Genomic DNA, 23768 nt, shown 5'->3' with positions numbered 1-23768 from the left:
TACATTACACATACACACACACACATACATTTAAAGAAGTACATTCAATTCCAGGAATGTTTACTTAATCTATAAGCACTATAAGAGAGTATCATAGTGAGATACTCTCTGGATATTTTGAGTCCATTGAGAATGGGATGATGTTTTTTTCATCCAGGGCATCAGTGACTAACACTATGTCAATAGCATTATTGAATGAACGCCAGAATATGAGAATAAATAAATGACTGAATTTCACAATACCTATTTTTAAGAAGCATATAATCTAGGAAAAACTAAAACTGTGTAAATGCAGTGTGTGTTCTGTACCTGAACTTCTCAAGCTATCTATATTGCACTTGAGAAGCTCATTTTCCATTTCCAATCAACCACAAACCAGTATTTTACAGAATACAATGAAAATATATTACTAGAAAAGTGAGGGAGAAAACACAAAGACATATAATGAAACATGAAATTATTCTGTAAAATTGTTGTGGAAATCTCAATTCTTGTTTCAGAACAGAAACCAACAGGCTACAGAATATATTTTAAGCAGCACCACTTTTTACTATCACTATGAACAACATGATGGGAGAACACCCCACTTAACACATGGGTAAATTAAATAAAAGCACTTGAAAAGTTCCATTAAGATTAGTTTAGAAAAATCTGCTGGGAAAATTTATCATTTTCTTCCTGTACTTTCCAGAATTCTATAGTGATTCACTCAAGTGAGAAGAAAAAAAAAAGAAAGAAAGAAAAGAAGGAAGGACACCAAATGGTTCTTTTCAACAAACTAGTCATCCTGGCAACTCTGCAGGACTCAAAAGGAGAATGTACTTTACATCTCCTTTTCTCTAGAAAGGCTCCACATTATCAAACACTCTCCTTACGGTAAGTAAGAAACCCAAACCACTTGAGTGATAATGTCATAAGCACAGTTCTCATTTCCATTCTTTTTCCTTTGCGAATAACTAACATTCTTTTGTTGTGTGGCTAGAAATAATTTACAACTACATGAGGGACTGATCTCTCTACTCCGTTCCTGTGTAATTCTGTTTTTATGTTATGGGTTTCAAGCAATTTTCACCTATGAATGATAAATTACTAAAAATGTGTTACTATTTGTACTCAAAAGCTAATATACATGTATGTACTGAAAATATTAAGAAATCATTATACTATTTTAAATTTAATGAAAAAATACATTTAGCAAGTTTTTAAAGTAAATGTTCAAAATGTCATGCCTACACCAGGAAAATACTGTACAAAATGCAATTTCATAGCATAATTCCTAGTGGTTAGAGTCTAAAGTCACCATGAAAGATACATAAAAATTACTTCTAAAAATCCCTTCAGGGCTGGGCGCAGTGGCTCACGCCTGTAATCCCAGCACTTTGGGAGGCCGAGGTGGGTGGATCACAAAGTCAGGAATTCAAGACCAGCCTGGCCAAGATGCTGAAACCCCGTCTCTACTAAAAATACAAAAAAATTAGCTGGGCGTGGTGGTGGGCACCTGTAATCCCAGCCACTCGGGAGGCTGAGACAGAGAATTGCTTGAACCCGGGAGGCGGAGGTTGCAGTGAGCCAAGATCGCACCACTACACTCCAGCCTAGGTGACAGAGCAAGACTTGTCTCAAAAAAAAAAAAAAAAAAAAAAAAAATCCCTTCAATAGACCATATAATACTTATACATGACTTTATATGTTTTATATCATCTTTAAGTAAATCTAACCCAGCCAGTTTTTCTACCAGTGTTAGGTAAGAAGGTAAAGTCCTTTAGATGAAGACTAGGTGAAGAGCTAGGCTTTTTTTTTTTTTTTTTTAACCAAAAATATAAATTAAGTCTATAAATTCATATAAAATAAAACTGCATACAAAACTGCAATATTACAGTAAAACAACCACAAAAAGTGTATGGAAATACTCATTATTCAAAATAGCAATGAAAAGAAAGTGAAAAAAGAACCAACTAAAATATTCACAATGGGGCATGACAAAGTACATTATTACAATGGAATGCTGTATAACCATTAAAATCCCAACACCTGTTGTGAGGGTTGGATATAAAAAAAGGAAATCTATGACATAATATAATTTACTTAAATGTAATATATATCATCTATCTTTTAGGGACAAAGAGACATAGTATCAAATAAATATGCTAGCTGCGAACAGTGGCTCATACTTTTTATACCAGTGCTTTGGGTGGCTGAGGTGGGAGAATCGCTTGAGGCCAGGAGTTCGAGACTAACCTGAGCAACATAGTGAGACTCTGTCTCTACAAAAAATAAAATAAAAAATTAGCTGGTCATGGTGGCACACACCTGCAGCCCCAGCTACTAGAGAGGCTAAAGCAAGAGAATCCCTTATGCTCAGGAGTTCAAGATTACAGTGAGCCATGATCATGCCACACTGCACTCCAGACTGGAAGACAGTGAGACTCTGTCTTGAAAAAAAAAAAAAAAGAAAAGCAAAATGAGTGAAAACTACTCCCCCAATTAGGCAACTAAATAACTAATACCATTTCCTAAAGCTATTAATAAGCAATTGATTTCTCCACACACTCACACTCATACTCATACTCACAAGGATATATTACCCTTACATACAGAGACATACCTTGAAAGACCTATACTGGGAATACTGACATATGCTTAGCTCTAAACCAACAAATAAAGATAGATGATGGATCGAAATTACATGCTCATATTTCCCCATCAAATTCTCACTGATTCATAAGTTTTAGTCAAAGATACTAAATCAATTTAACCTCAAAGACTATACAGATTATTTAACATTCTATAAATTTGAAGTATTTCTTTCTATTCATGTTATTTTACATATAGTCTTGAAAAGCTGATTTGACTTCACTCACCTCATGATGGGTCACATTTTGTAGCTGGAAATGCATAGGAAGGTTAATCCTCTGATTTAATAGAAAATAAGATACTATCTTAACCGTGAACTTTATTTTTACTTGTGAAATTTATCACCATCAGCCCCTTCTGCACTGTAAGCTCCATTCTTATACATTATATAATGCCTTGTGACACACAGAAGGATAAAAAAATGAATTTTCATGAAATATTTGTTGGATAACTACACTAAAACATTCATGAAATAATGTGAACATAATGCATTGCTTAAATTAATGTAAACAATATACTCATAGTTTGTGAACTAGTAAAAGAGTTAAGTGCCATAAACCAGTGATTATTCAACCTTAAAAATACAATTGTCATCCCATCCCCCCATTAAAAGTAGGAATGCATTTTCAAGCCTTTTAATTTTACACTCACAAACTATTTGCAAAATAGCCCAAGAAACTGTTAAAATAAATCACCAAGATCATCTTTTAAATAAATATTAATCCTATTTGTTCAAGCTTTAATTAATATAGATAGAAAAGTATCTACACTTTTCAAGCAACAAATGTCAAAACTGTTGTGGTTTAGTTAACAGTTAAAATTATTTTAAGATACTCTTATTTGCAAATAGTTAAAATTCTTAGCAAAAACTGCATGAAGGAAATGATTTTAAAATGTATTTAGTCTTAGGACACTTCCTTTTAATGAAAATCTATATAAAATATCCTAAATTAGATATAAGTAGTAACTTCTATCTTAAAATTACTTTTTAATTTACATTTGTGAAACTCTATTTTAAAGTTAATCAATACCTGAAATGATGTTTGCTTTGATGAACACAAAGCTTTGTATCTGGAGTCCACCGATCATCACTGCTATCCTATATCAGTCTCAGCATCCAATGTATTTATTTTGTTTAGTGTACTGTATTTCGAAAATTCTTATCAATATAATTAAGTATTTGTAAATGGTAACAGTTTAACTGTTCATGATAGCCATTAGAATCTCATGCTACACTAATACTGTTACAGAAGCTCAAACGAGTAAAAGCAGAAAACTTTGGTTTCAGGTTGAATCATAAGAATATATAATATTTTGAATTGCTTATCATAAATGTAATAAGAAGCACCCAACATTACATAATAAGTACTGGGATTTTCAAACTATTCCAAATAACTGACTAAAATTAAATTAGAGGACCTACAGAACTCCCAGGCTACACTATTACCTTCCAATGCAATTGGCAGAGATAAGTTCTTTCCATGACATTTACTAGGTAAGCAGACTGAGTCACTTCACCTCTGAGATTAAATTTCAAAATTTGGAACAGAATAGAGAACTCAGAAATAAATTCACACACCTAGAGTGAACGCATTTTCGACAAAGGTGCCAAGAACATGCATTGGGGAAAAGACAGTTTCTTTAATAAATGGTGCTGGGAAAACTGGATACCCATATGCAGAAGAATGAAACTAGACAACCATCTCATGCCATATACAAAAATCAAATGAATATGGATTACAGGCTTAAATCTAAGACCTCAAACTATGAAATTACTACAACAAAATATTGGGGAAACTCTCCAGGACATTGGTCTGGGCAAAAAATTATTGAGTAATATCCTACGAGCATAAGAAATTAAAGCAAAAATGGACACATGGGATCACATCAAGTTAAAAAGCTTCTGCATAGCAAAGGAAACAATCAACAAAGTGAGGAGACAACTCACAGATTGGAAGAAAATTGCAAACTGCCCATCTGACAAAAGATTAATAACCAGAATTTATAAGGAGCTCCAACAACTCTATAGGAAGGAATCTAATAATCTGATTTTTAAAATGGACAAAATATTTGAATAGACATTTCTCAAAAGAAGAAAACAGGCATATGAAAAGGTGCTTAGTATCACCGTTCATCAGAGAAATGCACATCGAAATGACAATGAGATATCATCTCATCCCAGGTAAAATGACTTATATCCAAAAGCCAGGCAATAACAAATGCTGGCGAGGATATGGAGAAAAGGGAACACTTGTATACTGTTGGTGGGAATGTAAATTAGTACAACCACTATGGAAAACAGTTTGGAGGTTCCTCAAAAAAAACTAAAAACAAAGCTACCACATAATCCCGAAATCCCACTCCGGAGTATATACCCAAAAGAAAGAAAATTAGTATATCAAAGAGATAGCTGCACTCCTATGTTGCAGCACTGTTCACAACAGCCAAGATTTGGAAGCAAGCAAAGTGTCCATCAACAGATAAATGGATAAAGAAAACATACTATCTTCTTCACAATGGAGTACTATTCAGACACAGAAAAGAATGAGTTCCTGTCATTTGCAACAACATGGATGGAACTGGAGGCCATTATGTTAAACGAAGTAAGATAGGCACAGAAAGATCAATGTTTCATATTCTTACTTATTTTGGGGATCTAAACATCCCCAAACTCATGGAGATAGGGAGTGGAAGCATGATTACTAAAGGCTGGGAAGGGTGGCAGGGAGGTGGGGATGATTAATAGGTACAAAAAATGGAATGACTGAATAAGACCTGGTATTTGATAGCACAACAAGGTGACTATAATCAATAATAATTTAATTGCACATGTTTAAATAATGCTAAAGGGTATCATTGGATTGTTTGTAACACAAAGGGTAAATGCTTGAGGGGATGGATATCGCATTTTCCATGATGTGATTGTTATGCATTGCCGGCCTGTATCAAAACATCTCATGGACCTCATAAATATATACACCTATCATGTACCCACAAAATTAAAAATAAATAAATACAAATAAATTTCAACATTCAGAAATGAAGCAGTGAGCATAAAATTAAAATGTATATGAATATGTTTGAATGATAAAGCCCTCTACAAATGCAGAATAACTGTTAAGACAAATTATCATTTCAGTACACATATGCTCTTAGCAGTTACGTCCTTTCTCCTTCATGCTGGAGAAATCATGTTTTCCTTTTCACATTTTTAGAGATAACTGTCATGAATTGTAGTGAAAGTTCCTCAAAAATCTTTTCTTTTCAGTTTCTACCTACATCCTATTAAAGAGTGTGTACATAGATATTGAAAATATCTAGAAAAGAGTTCAAGTGCAGTAAAACATCAGTGAGGAACTACTTCACTAATTAATTAATTCAAAAAGGTTTATTGAGTGCTTCCTGTGTGCCAGGTACTGTCTAGGTACTGGAAATCATCATTAAGATAAACTGTATTGTCATAAAGCTACCACCTAATGGGAGAAGAAGGCATCAAACAATAAAACAAACAAACAAAAAAGAGTGAAATAAAATTTCAGGTATTGATAAATAATCCAAAATAAGTTTTGCTTATTTTTTTTTTGTCTTTTTTTTTTTTCCTTTTTCTGGAGAATAGGGTCTCGCTATATTGCCCAGGCAGTCTCGAACTCCTGGGCTCAAGCTATCCTCCCGCCTCTTGCCTCCCTGAGAGCTGGGATTACAGGCGTGAGCCAACGCGCCCGGCCCCAAAATAAGTTTCATACTTAGATAGTCTCATCTTCTGGAGCTCAATGGATGGAGATCAAGGGGAAGTAGAAAAATAAAGCAATGGTTTGGAGGACAACACCTGATACATGCTAAATACTAAATAAATGTTGGTTGTTTTGGTGGTTGTTAATATCTTTATTATCACCATTCATCTCAAAAATGTAAATAGGATGTAAAAATGGAAGGTTAGAAGTTGTAGGACTATCTTCTTTGTATAAAAGTCAGGACCTAAAAATGGGTAAACATGTCTTTAACGCCATATTAGAAAACGTGTGAGACTCAGAAGAAACTGGTCTGATAAGAAGAAAAGAATGTGGGGAAGAAAATGAGGCTGAGTAGATTTCGGGGTTTCACAGTATATAAGCCTCTTGATTTTCCACATTTATGGACTTCGAAAATACAGGAAACAGATAACTAGATACAGGATTTTCTATTACATTTTCAAATAACTTCTGAAACTAAGATGGTATTCAATTGGTGTTAAATCTGTTAGCAAATTTACATGTTAAGTATATCATTCTGTTTTTAAAATAGTGAGTGATTCTCTGCAAGGCCATGGATAGTTCTCATTAAATTAGGTGTTAGGCAAATACCACTAATATAGAAGCCTATCCTATGAAGATGTTATCAATTTCTGACAATTGCATTATTTCCTTACCTCCAGGGCCAAATAACAAATGAGTAGATTGAAAAAGCAAATTTAGTAAAAGTGGCCATCTTGCTCCTGAAGAACAATAAGTATCAAGATAAATTTAATATTTCTTAGTCAATGGGACCATATTTTGGGATAACTTTTTGGCAAATATGAACTTCAATGGATTTCTATTTAGGATTTAATAAAAAGTGAAAGCTGAAATTGAAATGATCAGAGAGTATTTAAAAAATCTATCTTGGATAATCTCCGATAAGGAACAAATGCCAAAAGGAGTTTGAAAACATGACATAGCCCTGAAGCCTCTATGAACACTCTATATTTGCACTGTTCTATGTGATAGCCACTGGCCTGTGAGCTCCTGAAATGTGGCTAGTTCTGTGCTGTTAAGTATACAATACAAACTAGATATCAAAGACTTAGCACAAAAAACAGAATATTTTAAAAGTAATTTTATATTGGTTACATGTTAAAATAATTTTTGATACACTGAGCTACATAAAATCTTTATGAAAATTAATTTCAGCTGTTTCACTTTTTAACTTTTTTAATATGTCTTTTAGAAAATTTACAGTTACATATGTGGCTGGCTTGCATGACTTGCATCGTTTCTTTTGAACAGTGATCTAGAGAAAGCTTGGTCATGGCTATTGTTGACCTCCTTCCTTCTCTTCCATTTCCTTTCTCCCCTCTTCCACGCTTCCCTTTTTCTTTTAAGTTGTACCAATGTCCAGTGGGAGGACTAGAACAGGCAAAAAGATCCAGCAATTATGAAATAAAAAGATTGCATATATGATGAAATGGGTTCAGAATAAAACAAAATATTTTCATACTATTGGTTCACTAATCTACTTTAAATTATCAATAAAGCTATATCATTAGAGCCATTGTAAAAAATCTAAAAGCATAGATATTTTCTAAATTCATTTTATATATTTTATAGTACTTAACAGTTTCTAATAAGTTTATTTGAAGTTTTGAGTAATCTCAATATATTCCAGGATAAACTTCACTCTCCTGAACAATAGACTTCATATTAAAGCATAAAATAAGGATAAATACAAAGGTGCAAACTCATGTTAATTGTACCTCTACCCTGACTCTCTCCTATTTTCCTCAAAATTTCACCATTTACTTTCATCTTCCAGTTTTTTTTCCAGACAATTTGCTCTAAATATTTTTGTTGCTGTTGTTCCTCTCACTTGGCCCTCTTTACTTTTTTGTCTACACACCTCTTCTCTACACTGTCATACATTCCTGGCTTTGGAATACAATGGAACGAGAGTAATACATAATCTCCCAACCTGAGGACTCACCAAGTCACTAGAAAGGGGAGAAAGAAATTGCATGCTAGTTTGTTCAAGTGCCTTAATAACCTAAAGAACTACAAGCAATCATCTTTACTTTTCTTAATAGTCATAACTTTATGCATTGTCACTTTTCACATGCAGCATTTCCTTTTCCTGAAAACTGTCTATTCAGGAGGGTAAGACCAATGTTTTCTGATTTTTAAAAACTTATGTTTTTATTTTTTTGAGATGGAGTCTCGCTCTGTCGCTGGGCAGGAGTGCAGTGGTGCGATCTTGGCTCACTGCAACCTCTGCCTCCCAGGTTCAAACAATTCTCCTTCCTTAGCCTCCTGAGTAGCTGGGACTACAGGCGCATGCCACCACACCCAGCTAATTTTTGTATTTTTAGTAGAGATGGGGTTTCACACCATGTTGACCCAAATACAGTGACTTACATATAATAGATCCCCGACAAATATTGTCTAAATATACAAACAATTGTTGAAATTCTCACCCATTATGCCCACAGAAGAGACATTATGGAAGACTCTGAAAAGAGGGGCTAGAATCAGAATCAATTGCACTACAGTTCTAAATGTAAGCATTGTGTGTTTTTAACATGCTGTGCAGAGGGAGCTATTGTGAGGGCATTAATTATGTGAGCATGTCTATTTTATTGGACAAATGTTGCTGACCTATTGATGTGCCAATCAAAGTATCTCCTTTTTTCCATCTGTTGAACAAGATACAGTAGTCCACATTCAAGTTGTGAAGCCAAAAACTCCTGGGTTCAGATCTTTACTCAGCCATTTAATAGCAAGAAGACATTTAACAAGTCAACTGTCTGATCCTCTCTTTTCTCCTAAATATCATTATCTATGGTAATATACTCTCCTAGTGTTGCAAAGATGAGGCTCTATCTGACTAAGCATTTCTCAGTCAGTCTGGTCCAGAATGTTGATTCATAAATAGAATGAGATCTCAACAGAGCAGCAGCAACAGAACTAGCAGTAAATATAGCTATATACCTGCTATCTGGACTTCTGATGTTAATAAAAATGTATTAACAAATACTCCATAGCTTTCTTTTCAATCTGAATCATTCACTGTTATACTTAATTATAGGATCCTATATTCATTTCCTTGGTTTTGATAAGAGACTTCCTTACAAAGGGTTGCATTGCTGTATCCACTGCAGAATTTATTTCTGTAGTAACTGAAAATTCTTTTCAAATGCAAGCAAGATACACAAACACATTACATATCTATAGCTTCCTTCAAAATGTTCCAAAGAAAGGACTAAAGTCCTAGAAGTCACAAATGAAAAAAAAAAAAAATCTGTTTTGGTCTTAGTTGATTGTAAAGCTCTAAAAATGTCACTGATACTTTTGATACATTTATAGTTTTCCTTTCCACCTCCTCACTTGTCATCCTGTTACAGGTTTTTTAAATCACGTTTTCAAAATTACACTTTTAATACTCAGCTTCACCTCACAATATCTTAACTTCTCAAAATCAGCAGTGTCTTCCTTTCTTAGCCACATGCTTTACCATACCCTAAAATGTATTCACCATTTGACGATGTTCCACTGTCAAACGCTAGAAATACAATATTCTTTTCTGACCAAACCTATCCATCCTTGCACTACTCTCATTCTATTAAAATTAGTGAGCCTGCTATTCATTTTCATCCTGCTCTTCAGGCTCTCAAATCTCACCAGTTCTTATTCTGTTCATCTCGTGGAGCTGCCCTTGCTCTCTTTCTCAGCCCAGATTTATTTATATCTTCATATCCACTACCTCTGGAAAGCTCATCACTTTGTTTTATACAAAGTGGATGCCTTTCTAGTCTCTAACCAAGTAATCCTCAACTGTTTCCTTAACCCATTCAGATTACAGGCTAAGTGTTCCTAGAGAAGTGATATAACTGTGTTGACTAAAATGACAACAAATGCTAATTTTGCCAAGTTCCTCATTACGGCTCTAGAATCTTTCCATATTTCATGCTTATTCCCTACTACACTCCCCTAGCTCCTATCTCCATACCAGTTAATTTCAACCTAGGACCTCATTTACAATTATCTGAGAAGACTGAAGTCACCATTAAATGGCAAACTCTTTGCAGTCAGCATTGTTATCAGTTTTATTTACCACAGAATCCTCATCCTCCAGCACAGTACTTACAAAGAAAATGCTCAAGAAATATCTGTTAAATAAATAATGAGTTACTTAGTTTAACTAATGAACTGATTCAATTCTCTTCCTCTTCTGAGACGTAACCAGCATCTCCTTGCGCTACTACTAATCACACCAACCTTCTTAGAACATTCTGAAATTGACCGTGAAAAATTATTTTCCTTTCTATTATACCTCCACCTCTTCCTGCAAGGGGATTCCATCCTGAAAAACATAAAGATGCATTCATATTTTCCTTACTGTGGCTTTAAAAATATCCTTCCTTCAGTAATATTACTTCGATGAATAATATTTCATTCCCACAATTTAACATTAAACTTCATTTTTTTTGTCTCCATATCTTCAAGATCCCAGATGACCTTAAACATGGGCAATTGGACTTCTGCTTCTATTTAGCCTCAATAAACATATTTTTTTCTCAATAGCAACTAATAGACTATTCAACTTTCCTTACGAAAAAAAAATTCAAATAGATGGAATACTAGAAAGAATAACACAATAAAACCAGCATAAGCACTCCCTGATTTAAAGTTGGTTAACAAATGATTATTTTACATATACACGTACACAACCACACACACACACACACACACACACACACACTCCCTCCCTCACTCCTTTGATGACTCATAAGAAATTCAGTTGCGGGGTGGGCACGGTGATTCCAGCAGTTTGGGAGGCCAAGGCAGGCAGATCACGAGGTCAGGAGCTAAAGACCAGCCTGGTCAGCATGGTGAAACTCTGTCTCTACTAAATACACAAAAAATAACTGGGCATGTTGGCACACGCCTGTAATCCTAGCTATTCAGGAGGCTGAGGAAGGGGAATTGCTTGAACATGGTAAGCGGAGGTTGCAGTGAGCCAAAATCGTGCCACTGCACTCTAGCCTGGGCAACAGAGCAAGACTTTGTCTCAAAAAAAGAAAGAAAAAAAAAAGAAAATTCAGTTTCATGTATCACTGCATTTATCCCAAATAATTCAGCACTCATCTGCTAATATCATTTATTTTCTAGCCCATAAGAAAAATTTCCCAATTCTACCAAAATTTGACTTTTTATAGACCACATTTTTAAAAAGTGAAATAAAATAAATCTTCAAGCACTGCATTTGTTTGTCTTTAGTCCTTTTTAATCTGGAAAAGTCCTCCCACAGTGGCACTGATATTTTACAAGTCTAGGCCACAGGGCTGGTATGTATCTTCAATGTGGAATACCTCACCTTATGCATTTGTCTCATTATTTCCTCATGGTTTAGTTTAACTGGTCCTTTCTCTGAATTTTTCTATAAACTGGAAGTTAAATCTAACCAGGTTTTATTAGATTCAGGTTAGACATTCTAGCAACAATATTTCACAAATGGCACTATAGCCTTTATATGGCATCTCATCAGGAGGCTCATGGTGTCAGGTTGTCTATTGGTGATGTTAGGTTAAATCATTCAGTCACTTAAAATGATGACTTGCAGATGCAATTAATACTTGAGCACTATGAGAATATGTTATTCATCAAAATAATTTTAATTGATTATTTTATCACTTGTTGATCATCTTTGACTGAATCACTTACTTCACTGAGAGTTACAAATAGTAATTTTCTAATTCTCACATTTCTTACACTTAATTCACATTATTTTATAAAAAGCTGCCCCTCATCAACTAAGAAAGGCAGGCTAATCATTTAATTATCTCAATTTAATTATTAATTGTCATTTTTCTTTTTTATATATTTATTTAGAGTATTATTACGCACTCATGGATTTTACTTTACTCGACGTTTACAATTTGTTATATTCACTCTTGAAATTCAAACTGATTTAAATTGCACAACTGGAAGGCCCTTCAAGCTAGCACTTGTTTACAATGATACAGCCTTATTTGTCTTTGACCATTTCCTTACTTTCTGCACAATGAGTTGTCCCAGGCTCATCTTGTGTTTTTTCCGCCCAGACTTAGAATCACCCAATTCTAGGTTAAGGAAGACTAAAGGGCTCTTGTCCTCTTGAATGGGGAATGATATTAAGAAGCCATGCTTTGTGCACTAGAAGGGCTCATTGCTTCCTGAAAGACATTGCTTTGAAGATTTTTCAGTAGACATAGCTAGTAAATATATTTATTTTTAAAGCTTTATAGTGTATTTTATTATCTAACAGGTTAGCCCTCTCTTCTTTCTCAGAATATTCTCTGCTATTTTTGCATATAAATATAAATTTCAAATCAATTTAGCTAGTTTCAGGAAAAACTTCCTACTGGTCTTCCTATTTAGATCATGTTATCACCGTACGCACATACACACACAATCACACACACACGACACATACAATCCTGGGAACAACAGCCCTCTTTATGACGCTGCCACATCATATTCAGGATCACCAATCACATTCATTTAGTTTATTTCAAAAATTCATGGATTTTAATGACAGATTACAAAGCTTTTATCTCAGGTCTTATCTTCTTTTGAGCCTATGCAGCATTAGCTCTGTTGAACAATACTTACATACACACACACACACCCCACATACTTTTTCTGAGCTTCAGTGGCTATCATCCTAACTCTATTTTTCTGCCTTTTATCAGCCCCTTTTACATTCACTCAATAAAAAAGCAGATGTTCCCAAATTTCTACCTGTGCAGGACTTATTCCCACTTAAAGAGTTTTAATGTAGATGATACTGTCATATCTCCTTCTAGCCTTAAGTGTGCTTCCCAGCTCTAGACCTGAATTTCCATTGCACATTGGTCATTTAATCCAGAAGTTAATGTCAGAACTTCAAATTACTATGTTCAAAATTGAATCATTTTCCCACCTCCAACCAAATAAGGCTCTCCTACAGATACTTTCTCTTGTTTTGTTTTATACCACCTGTTTTCAAGATATCCAGATTCCAAAATTCAAAGGCAGCATTTAACCCTCCCTATATTTTGACCTCTAAATCCACTGATTTTATGAACTTGTGGACTTATGACCAAGTCTTTAAAAATCCATCTCATCATGTTCATTCACACTGTTTCCACTATAGTTTATGTTTCCCATTCTGCATTGAAAGTATTCACTTTTTCAAGTTCCAAGGAAACTAATGATGGAAGACATTCTTGCACATCTGAAGAGGCAATTAAACACAGAATCCTCAAATAATATGTTACACTTATATGTGTTTTATGTTACTAACATAAAATGAGCTTGATAAATGTCACATCCAAATACGTGTAACAGTAAAATTGTGAGGTGTTATGATGTTGATGGTGAGACGTTGGTAGACAGACACCTATATTTACAGAGCTCTGTGTTATGAAAGAATTAGCTGTTCAGCTTTCCTTGCACAAAAGACTAATTTTCCACATCACACTGCAAAAGCTTCAAGAGTAGAGATTACATTTTGTACTCAGTGAGTAAATGTTGAATGTGTTTCCCAGGCTCTCTGCAAAGCAACTAAGGACAGAGAACCGTCTCTTCTGACCCAACCACAGAGCAACAGTGGTAACTCACAAATGTGATGCCATGCATTGGCTCTCTTCAGAAAACCCGTCTTGAAGAGATGTGTGATGACATGGTCACAGAAAGGTCCTTTCAGGACCAGTTAAGAGTATCTGTGTTTGGGCAATATTCTTTTGTTTCTGCTCAAAGCACTCACTAGTGGAAAGCACTCCCTGTTGAAAACTTGCCAAACTACAGACATCTTAAGTAATGTATCAAGAATAAATACATAACAGTTGTTTTATATTAGGAAAAACAAAAGAAACAAAAAAATCATCTCCACAAATGAAGCATCTCTGTGTAGGAAAAAAAAAAAAAAAACATGAGTTGTCAGTTAAGACTTCCTGTATGTCAAATTTCCCTTTACCACCTATGGAGCTCTGAGGTCCAAGTCTCAGTTTCCTCCAACGTATAAAATAATACTATTATCTAATCACGGAGGGGAAGTACAAATGGAATTGCATTCATTTGACACATCAATTTCTTTCCCTCTCATCTTGATTTAATGAAAAAATAGCCGTTCCTTACTCCCACCTGTTAATAATTTCCGAAATGACTCAGAAATGTGTTGCTCCTCTTATTATTTAGCATATGGCTATCAAAATGTGTATAAACATTTTCTCTAAACACATGGATTATGTATGAATGCAATCAATTCCCACTCTGAAGTTTGAGAAAGAATTCAAGCAAAAAGCGTATTAGTGAGTTAAATGGAATTTTACCAAACATATTTATGCACAGAAAATCTCTAGTATTTTGTGATATAAGAGCACTTAGTGATGCATGCTATTGTATCTTTCAGAAGACCAGTGCAAGACTTCCACGTTCTACTCCATAATTTTCCTCTCTATTTAGATTTTTACGTGGTCAAATAAATAACTCTTAGAGTCTTGACCCCCAGCTGAGGAGTCTTCAAGGACAGTCCAGAAAATATAAATCCTAAATACTAACTGAAGTCCTCCAAGTGCCATCTCTGTGGCTACAAATGGATAGAAAAAGACATTAAACCAATGCCTCTATTTTCCACGACTCAGTCCCAGAAAAATAGCAGGATAATTCAAAACTAACAAACAATAATCTTTTTAAACGTTAAGGAAGAATTTAGAAAAACACAAAGTTAATTTTCCACAAGGTAAGTTTGATATTTAACATAAGTCTAACAAAAGAAAACAAAATTCCCAATGTATTATTGAAAATCTAAAAGCAATGAGGATAAGCAAAACTACTAAAGTTGGCAACAGCTGTGTTATATCTATGCAGTCTGCACATCAAAATTTAATAATAAAAGGAAGGGTGATGACAAGTATAATTACGTAAACTTGTTAACAGTGTAACTTGCTATTGATACATTCAGAAATCAGATATTACTTACATGTTATTGAATATTGTTTTCAAAATCATGATTTAGCAAAACAAACTGTTTTTATTGCCAATAAAATGAAAGTTTATGTTGCCTGCCAATTACTGAAGAGAAATTTATTAAATCAAAGAATCATACTGAATTATGGAAATGGCATCTTTACAAGCATTTGTACAGGTCACTGGAAGTAGTAGATAGTAACAGTAATAAGAGAATAATAACAATAACTGCAGATCAATAAGGACCTTTTTAAACATGTTATTATTTACTTTCTGGAAGTCCATAAAAATTTGAAGAATAAAATTAATCATTACTTCAGGTTTTCATAGCAAAACACAGAGTTTTCATAATGACAGTATGATAAAAGAAGTCAAGAAATAACTATTTTTAAAGTCTCAGCTAATTATCATTTAAAAATAAAGATTTCATGGCCGATAAAACTATCTGTACAGCAAACCCCTATGACATGCAATTTAGCCATGTAACAAAACTGTACATGTACCCCTTGAAACTAAAAGTTGGAAAGAAAAAATAAAAATAAACAACTAAAAAAGTTTCAAAAGTCAGAGAGAAAAATCAATTGTAATTGAAGTATTTTTCTCAAATTCGTTCTTACTATTCAAACAATCTTACATACCCACTTCACTTCTCTTCTACTTCCATAATGGAGCTTTTTGAAGACTTGAAATGTAGTTATATCAATGAATGCCCTGCTTAATTAGTTGCTTACACTATCAGTAAACAGTAAACAAAACATGACCACACTTTTACTGGGGCAGAGTTGCAAAAACGCAACAGACCTATACTTCTCACTGGAATTTCTATATACTTATTACTGGCTCTTAAAATAAGTCAATATTGCATTTAAGAAACAGCTATCCAAATATTTCACATTTCTTTTAATTAGGAAGAAAATTTTAGCATATCAAATTATTTTTCTAATTAACAATTTGTATATTCTTAAGGCATCATTTGTTTGTATTATTATAGTAGCTCTTTTAACCACTAGACTTTCATATAAATTAGAGAAAATAAACCAATTATCATTTTTAAGAAAGGTAACACATCTATTATGGCTAAGGATGTGTCTTTATAATTTTATGTTTGGAACTTTTCCCCCTTGTATATACACCACCACGGTGTGGCTATTTGATGCATATTAAGAAAAAAATCAGGGTGCTACTTGATTATGACCATAAAAATAAATATGGAAAATAATTAACTGTTAATCTTCAATGATGAAAAGTTATTCATTTAAATATTCTTCAACAGACCACACACTGAAGACAGAATTCCAACTAGAACTTTCTTTCTTTATATCAAGACTGAGACAGACATTGAAAAATTAAATTAGTAATCCAAGATTTAAAACAATACCCACATTTTATTATCCCATAGAAAGTTCTTGAAAATTTAACAGGTTTTCATTTTGTGATTATTTCTTTGTCACAGTTTAGATAGTACAATGTTTGAGGTCAGATAGTGATCCAATGCCAATTTAATTTGTGGGTCTTATTTCCCTCAGTCCCCACCTTTACCTTGGAAACCCTCTCTCATTACAAAATAGAAACTTTTTTTTCCCTCCTTCTCTCTTAGTAAGCAGTTGAAAAGATCTGCACAATTAAATTGATCTAAATCCTTGTGGGTCGCTTGGCGAATGAAAAAATACATTTTTTCCATGAGAAGCCAGTAGGCGGTGCTAAATCTAGGATACTACCTTCAACAATTTTAAATCAAAAACTAAACAGGTGGCCAGTTTAAGAGTTGTAGAATTCCCAGAATGATTCACACAGGAAGAAATCTGAAAAATTTGAATGTAATAGATAGAAATGTAATACAAGTATACAATATATTTAAAAATGAATCTTCAATAAATGAAAACATAGATAACTAAAGGTTCTTAGAATGATCTTAAGTTACAGAAATTAAAGCACAACTACCTCTCTGTCCTCACATTAAAATCGTCTTTGGTCCCATTAATTGTTTCAATCTCATTGGGAAATATCACACAGTACAGCTAGTGCTTTGCCCAATCTTAAACCACATACTACCTCAACCTTAGGGCAGCAACTGATTCTCTTAATGAAAATGCAGGTTCGATCATTCAAGTTCTTTCTTGCTTGCTTGCTCTGTCTCTCTCTCTCTCTTAAAAGAACTAAACGACTTACAATACATAAAACATACAAAAATATATTATACACATAAATTGTCTTGCTTTTTAATAAATGAGCATTTCTATGTACATACATTGTTATAATTGAAATGATTTTTAAAATCACAGAATGTTGCAAGTGGCTTTTTTAATGTTTTATGTTAGCTGTTTGAAGCATATGAAAGACTGTATTTTAGTAATTAGCTCACTATACAAAATAAGAAAATCCTAATTTCAGGCTTAGTGCCATCATATTGGCTTCAAATCTTAGAACTATACACCTCAAGATATCAAATATGGTGTCCACAGACAGTGACATAAACTATCTTCTTTATATAAATGCAACAGGATTTCCTTCACAGAGAAAAGCTACTCTAAGAACAAAATAACTCACATACATTGTATTTCCCCGCCAGGAAATACAATGAAATGTCCAAAGACTTTTGAGATACTTGCATGGGTTGTGAATAAAAAATATATACAGCTTTCCAGATATTACACTAACTTTTAATCTTCTACAGTTAAATGGCCCATTGCACGCCTTACTTTTTGACCACAGAGTAAAAACTAAGGCGTAAAACCTTTCATTCCACAAACTGAGGTTACAGACAGTGAAATATTTGCTTGAAAAAGCCAGTGTATGTTATAAACCCCTTTGTCATGGGCCCCTCTGTATGTTGCAGTCAGTTTTTATTTCTGTAGTTACCTAGAAGAAAACTTCATCTGAGAGGTAAAAAGTTGTTTCATTTGCTTTATGTTTATTTTACAGAATCCAAAGTATATACACATGGTAATGTAAAGCTAAGCTTTTCATTTAAGGGGGGAAAAGGTAAGAAAATCAAAGCTTCAAAATCAAAGTATTTAAATAATGGTGACTCTCCAGATTTTAAGATGTATGCCTTCACGAAATTTATGTGGACAGAAAAATTTCCAGCAGATTCGGTCACAGTGTTAAATACAGAAAAGGCTTTTTATTGCCAACTGGTACGTCTCTGAAAAGTAATGCTAAATTATACTGAAAACATGTAACAGGATAATCATAAAATATCATAGAATACATTCAACACTGAATATTTCAGTGCTACCAACACACGAAATCATCACCTCTATCACCAACCCCTCACTCCTGCCCTGTACACAGTTCTCAGGGGAAAACCTTTAGAGCCAGTATCAGGTGGTTAAAAAGAGGGAAAACTCTGCCCCTTTAATAAAATTTAAATAAAAGGCATTTTTTTAATACCTTAGAGGTGTAGGGTCATTACTGCAAACTAACAGCGTCGTCCTCAACATTAAACCCAAGTGATCATCTTATAAGAAACTATTTCCCCATCCCCTGGAAGACGACACCAGCAGGCACTTAAAACCAACGCAACACAACAGGGAAAAAAAAGATCCAAAGACAGCATCCATAAGAAAGCAAAGCCCTTTGGTAAAGCAAAATAGGCTGGGTAGGACCTACTGCGTCGTTTACTCATTGCGAAGAGGAGGAGCAGGAGTTGAGCGTGCGAGGGCCGGTGCCATCCTCAAGGCTCTGGAAATGTCTCCAGCTCCGGCTCGCGTGGCCTGGAGCCAGCCCCTCCGGAATATGCGGTCTCTGCCGCTTCTACCCCCATCTCCCGGGTGCTCTGAGGGTCCCCTCTAGCCCGTCCGACGGCCAGCGCCACGTACACGGCCCTCGCCCCTCCTGTTGTGCAAGTGGCCCTCGGAGAACTTACAGGGCCCGCCGGCCGCCTAGTGCCCGGCCGGCGCGGCCCGCAGCGCAGACGCCACCCGCCCCGCCGGGAGACGACCTGGGCGCAGCTCACCGTGGGAGGGGTGGGGGGAGGGGACTGTATTTTGCGCACATCTAGAAAACGATCCTGAAGCAGGGAACGGACTTTGGTTTTCCCTGGCTCCCTGCGCCGCTCTCCCCACCTCGGGCTCGGACACTGCCCGGAGATGCGCGCGCGCAAACACACACACACACGCACTCACACTCACACATTTCTTTGCTAGGACCAGTGTTGCCACTGCACACCCAGGAAACGCCTCCAAGGGGACCAAGTACCTGCTCTCTGCGAGCTGCTCAGCTGTTCACTTCATCCTCCGTTGACAAGGAAACCAAACCGCACTTCATTTTTTTTTTCCAGAAAAACCTTCCACTGCCATCATTTGAAAATTGATTTACGGGGAGGGAAGGGGGAGAAATAAGGGACAATATAGATATAGATATCAGGATATCTATCATAAAATTATCTCGGTTTTTTAAAAAAGTCAAATGTGCAAAAGTCATAGTTAATTTAAAGGAGGAAAAAAGTATTTTGCTTAAAAATGATCCCAGTCACCAGCTGTAAGAAAAGTTTCATGTTATCAATGGGTATCAAAAACAGGAGGGAAAAAAACGAATTTGTTTTCACCGGCTTCCAAAAAGGGCACAAAAAATATAAAATTAATGTCTTTGCTCAGTGGTTTGCACCAGTATTGCAAGACCACAAACTTGTAAACACTGCCGTAAAATCCCACCTATACAAAAATGTTATCAGAAAAAGAGTATGCAAAAAAAGAGTTAGAAACATGCTTTTTATTTTTACAAAGGAAAAAAATAGGCACCATACTTCACATCGCTTTTTCCATAAAACCAGTTGCACATTTTGCTGGACTTGGGAGACGCTCCCAGCGGGCACGGTCGCCGCGGACTCCGAGACACAGCGCCTTGTCTACAGAACGATCGCATGCTAGAAAAACTTGGATTCAGGAAAAGGCTCAAAACCATGCTCCTCCAGCTTTCCCAAATATAAACAATAATCAAAGAAGTGGAAAAAAAGAAAAAAAACAAAAACAAAAAAAACAAAAAACCAAAAAAAAAGGACAAAAAAAAAGAATAGGACAAGAATGCCACTGAGAAGGTACTCACCGAGCGGGAGTAAAATGTTGGAATAAAAATGAGATTTAGTATAAAATACAGTATGGCGGTGGAAGAAGGAATGAAGCGCGTTTTTTTCTCGCAGTCTCTGCCTCAGGCACTGACACGTGACTCGGAGCCAGGCTGACTTGCAGGCAGCGGGGAAGGACCGAGGCTGCGAGGGGGGAAGCCCACGGAGCCCAACTCTGGCTGGCGAGGCGGCGGCGGCGGCGGCGGCGGTGGCGACGGGGAGCCTGGCGCCTGCGAGCGGCAACACCAGTGGCGGCAGCAGCGGCAGCGGCAGCTCGCGGCGAGGCTGCCTTCGCTGTGAGCCCAGACGAGCAGGTGCCCCTCACGCTGAGGCTGAGCACACGCACACGCACACGCAAGACAGGCAGGGCGCCGGCGAGAGGGGGAGCCGAGCGGGGTTGGGCCCGAGGCGCGCAGCTGCCGTCGCCTCTGCCGCTGCTGCCGCGATTGCTGCTGCTGCCTCTGTTGCTGCCGCCGCCGCCTCGCATTGGGAGTGTGTGCTGTGGGGGCAGCTCAGGGGTGCTGATCCAGCGCCTTGAGAGGAGGTGCACAACTTGCTGCTCACCTCAAAGTTGTTGCTTGCCACTTCCTTGTGTATTTCATCTATTTTTCATCTCCAGGTAGTTACCTGGGGAGAGATCCCATCGTCTTCTCTCTGGAAGTTTTACTATTCAAGCCCAGATTCACTCATTCATTTTTTTTGTTTGTTTGTTTCCCTGATTTTCCATTTCCCATCCCTCCCAAGCTGCCTTTGCCTCTGCTGTTCCCTCCTCCCTAGATCTGCGTTTCCCCCTCCCGGTTCTCAGGGAACCTGGCTCAGCGCGATGCTGGGGGCGTTGTCACGGGCAAAGCCACTGTCAATCTTTATTGCCATCTGAACGCACATCCTCTCCTTCGCCGTCTTCAAGGGGAATGCTTGCAGTTTGAAAGACACAACAAAATCTCTTATTTAGGAAACCCCGTCCCGGGTTTCTTTCTGCGGGTTGCGGAGCGGTGGGTGGGGGCATGGGTGTCCTTAATTTATTCATTCGTGGACAAGGCATTGTTTATTTTGTCTGTGTGTGCGCCCGTGCTTCTGAGCTGGTCTGGAAAGCTCCAAGGGTCTATGCTCCATGGCAGAGACTCCTGTTTGACTCTTGCTCAAGTTGTTCGCTAAGGCTGGAAGTCAAAGGAGAGGGGCATGGGAAACAAGTGAGTCCATTGTGTGAGTGCTCGCCTGGAGGGAGCAAGCACTTGGCGGTCGAGAGGGGGAGACGTGTACCAGCAGTGAGGCGGTGGCGCACCCCGCGGGAGCCAGGTGGCTGAGCAGTGGATTCTGAAGGTGAGGGTGGCAGAGGGATTTCTCCATCCAGCGCGTGGGTTAGGGCGCTCATCGATCGCCTGAACAAAGATGCCATCAGCCAATCGCTGGGTGCATTGGGCTTCTATTACTGCCTGTTGAAGAATCAGCTTTGTGGACGCTGGAACACATCTATTTTTCTTCATTTTTGTACAATACTTACCTCAGGACCATTTCCCTGTGCTGCTTTGAATCTAGGTTGTGTGGAATTAATTGGCGTCTCTATGTTTGAGAATGAGCAGTTAACACAATTCTGCAGTTCACAGATTCCTGCTCCCGATCTTTATCTCAATGTTTCCAATGCTGACGTTTCATATAAAATGCCTCCATCAGAGATGATCTAACCTCGACATTCTGAAAATTAAGTACACATCCTTCACACAGAGCTTCAGTAGCAAATATGGTCCTCAAACATTGTGCTCAGAATTCATTGGCCAAATAAAGTTTTAATCCGCAATTTAAATAAGAGATTTAAAATAGTCATTAAAATATCACTAAATATTTATTTTGGTGAGTTGCCAACTGTACACCCGCTTATTATACATACTTTCCAGGGAGGATTGTTGATTAGGAATACTGACTGAGAGAGATGAATACATCAAAGTGGATTTGATAACTTTGGAAGCCTTGAGTTCTACTCGGAAATCACAGAATTTTAAGCTGGCTAATACAGATCAAATATTGTGCTCTCGCTGTAAAACATGTTGGACTTATTTTATTTTTTTAAGTAAGATCTCTTTACACGTGATCTTTTTCTTCCACAACTCCTGAATTAATTTTATCTAGGATTTAAAACTTAGTTTGTTAAATTTTCCACATTTTCTCTTCCATTTGAAAAATATCTGATTCTAAACATTTAAGAAGAAAATATTTTAATGCATATCTTTTTCCATCATTCATATCACAGTGGTATTCAAATGTGAAAACTTCACTTTAAAAATGAGTTTTGAACCTTTCAACCAGGCTGGGAAGAGTTATTCAAGAAGAACTTTGAAAAACAAGCTATTTAGAACTACACTGCAGTAATGGCTGTCAGCCAATCACAGTGATTGTCAGTCTTTCATTATTCAATAAAATGACTCCCCTTTATGTTAAATGCAGCTCTGCTGAAGAAAAGCAAGACATCAATATCCTTTCTGCACTTTTCCCGTTTACTTATATAATTACATTAGAGTACTCAAAATATTCCACTATCATTTATTTCCAGTGTGCCATTTTCATCTTTTTGGGTTGTATCACTGCATTATAAATGAGTAAACAAAGTCAGGTTGAGGCAACTGGTATTTAGAAAGTATAGCCACTCATTTAATTTTTGTAACAGCTCCATGACATTGACTGTATACACATTTTAACCATTAGAAAAATAAAGTCAGAGATTTTGAGTAATTTGCACATGATTCTATTGTTAGTACACAGGAAAAACAGGATTGAACCAAAATTATATCTGGTTTTACAGCTAGAATAAAAAAATTCAAAAAATACATCAAAGATACTGAATACTCTTCAGTAATGTCATCAAAGCCAATTAACAAAGGCATGATTTGCTCAAATTCAGTAGATCTAAAATAGATTTGTGAGAATTAATTTAGTCCTATTATTGCCACAAATAACAATTGTAGTACACATATTTATATTCACCTTTTTGATTCTATAAAATACCTGAAGAAAATAAACGAAATGCAGAAGTGAGGGGGTTAAATTTTTCTTAACGAAAAATCTGTACAAAAGATGTGGTCATGTTATCGTGGTTACGTCTTCAGGAGTTGACTACAGAGACTTTTTAAAACAAAGTTTTCATGTAAACTGTTCATGTCCATTCCAAGCTAAGCCATGGTATAATTGAAAAGTACACTAAATGTATGATAAAACAAATGATGGTAACTGAGGAAAAAAATCTATTTTAAAATTTATGCTATGTAATCTCAATGTTTGTTTCCATAAGAAAATATTGAAGATATATGAGCCATAACTATATATATATATAAAAAATATAAATATACACTTAGAAATTAGGT

The 23768-nt window shown here is 36.1% G+C and overlaps 1 protein-coding gene across 20 annotated transcripts in view; it reads right to left on the bottom strand.

The window, feature by feature from the left end:
- Window positions 1-21197, bottom strand: part of RALYL (RALY RNA binding protein like) — a 730691-nt gene extending 709494 nt beyond the window's left edge. For 4 of the 20 annotated variants that reach the window (XM_034966282.4, XM_034966292.4, XM_057303039.2 and 1 more), the window contains exon 1: window positions 18963-19306. In XM_034966282.4, coding sequence (XP_034822173.1) covers window positions 18963-18978 — 16 coding nt within the window. In that variant the 5' untranslated portion in view covers window positions 18979-19306. The other 16 variants (XM_034966287.3, XM_034966285.3, XM_057303038.1 and 13 more) reach the window with 16 other exon arrangements.
- Window positions 21198-23768: the final 2571 nt, after the last annotated feature.

This window comes from Pan paniscus, chromosome 7 (assembly GCF_029289425.2).
Source record: "Pan paniscus chromosome 7, NHGRI_mPanPan1-v2.0_pri, whole genome shotgun sequence".
Classification (NCBI taxonomy): domain Eukaryota; kingdom Metazoa; phylum Chordata; class Mammalia; order Primates; family Hominidae; genus Pan; species Pan paniscus.
The sequence above is the reverse complement of the archived record's forward strand: the minus strand, read 5'-3'. Positions and strand labels throughout refer to the sequence as shown.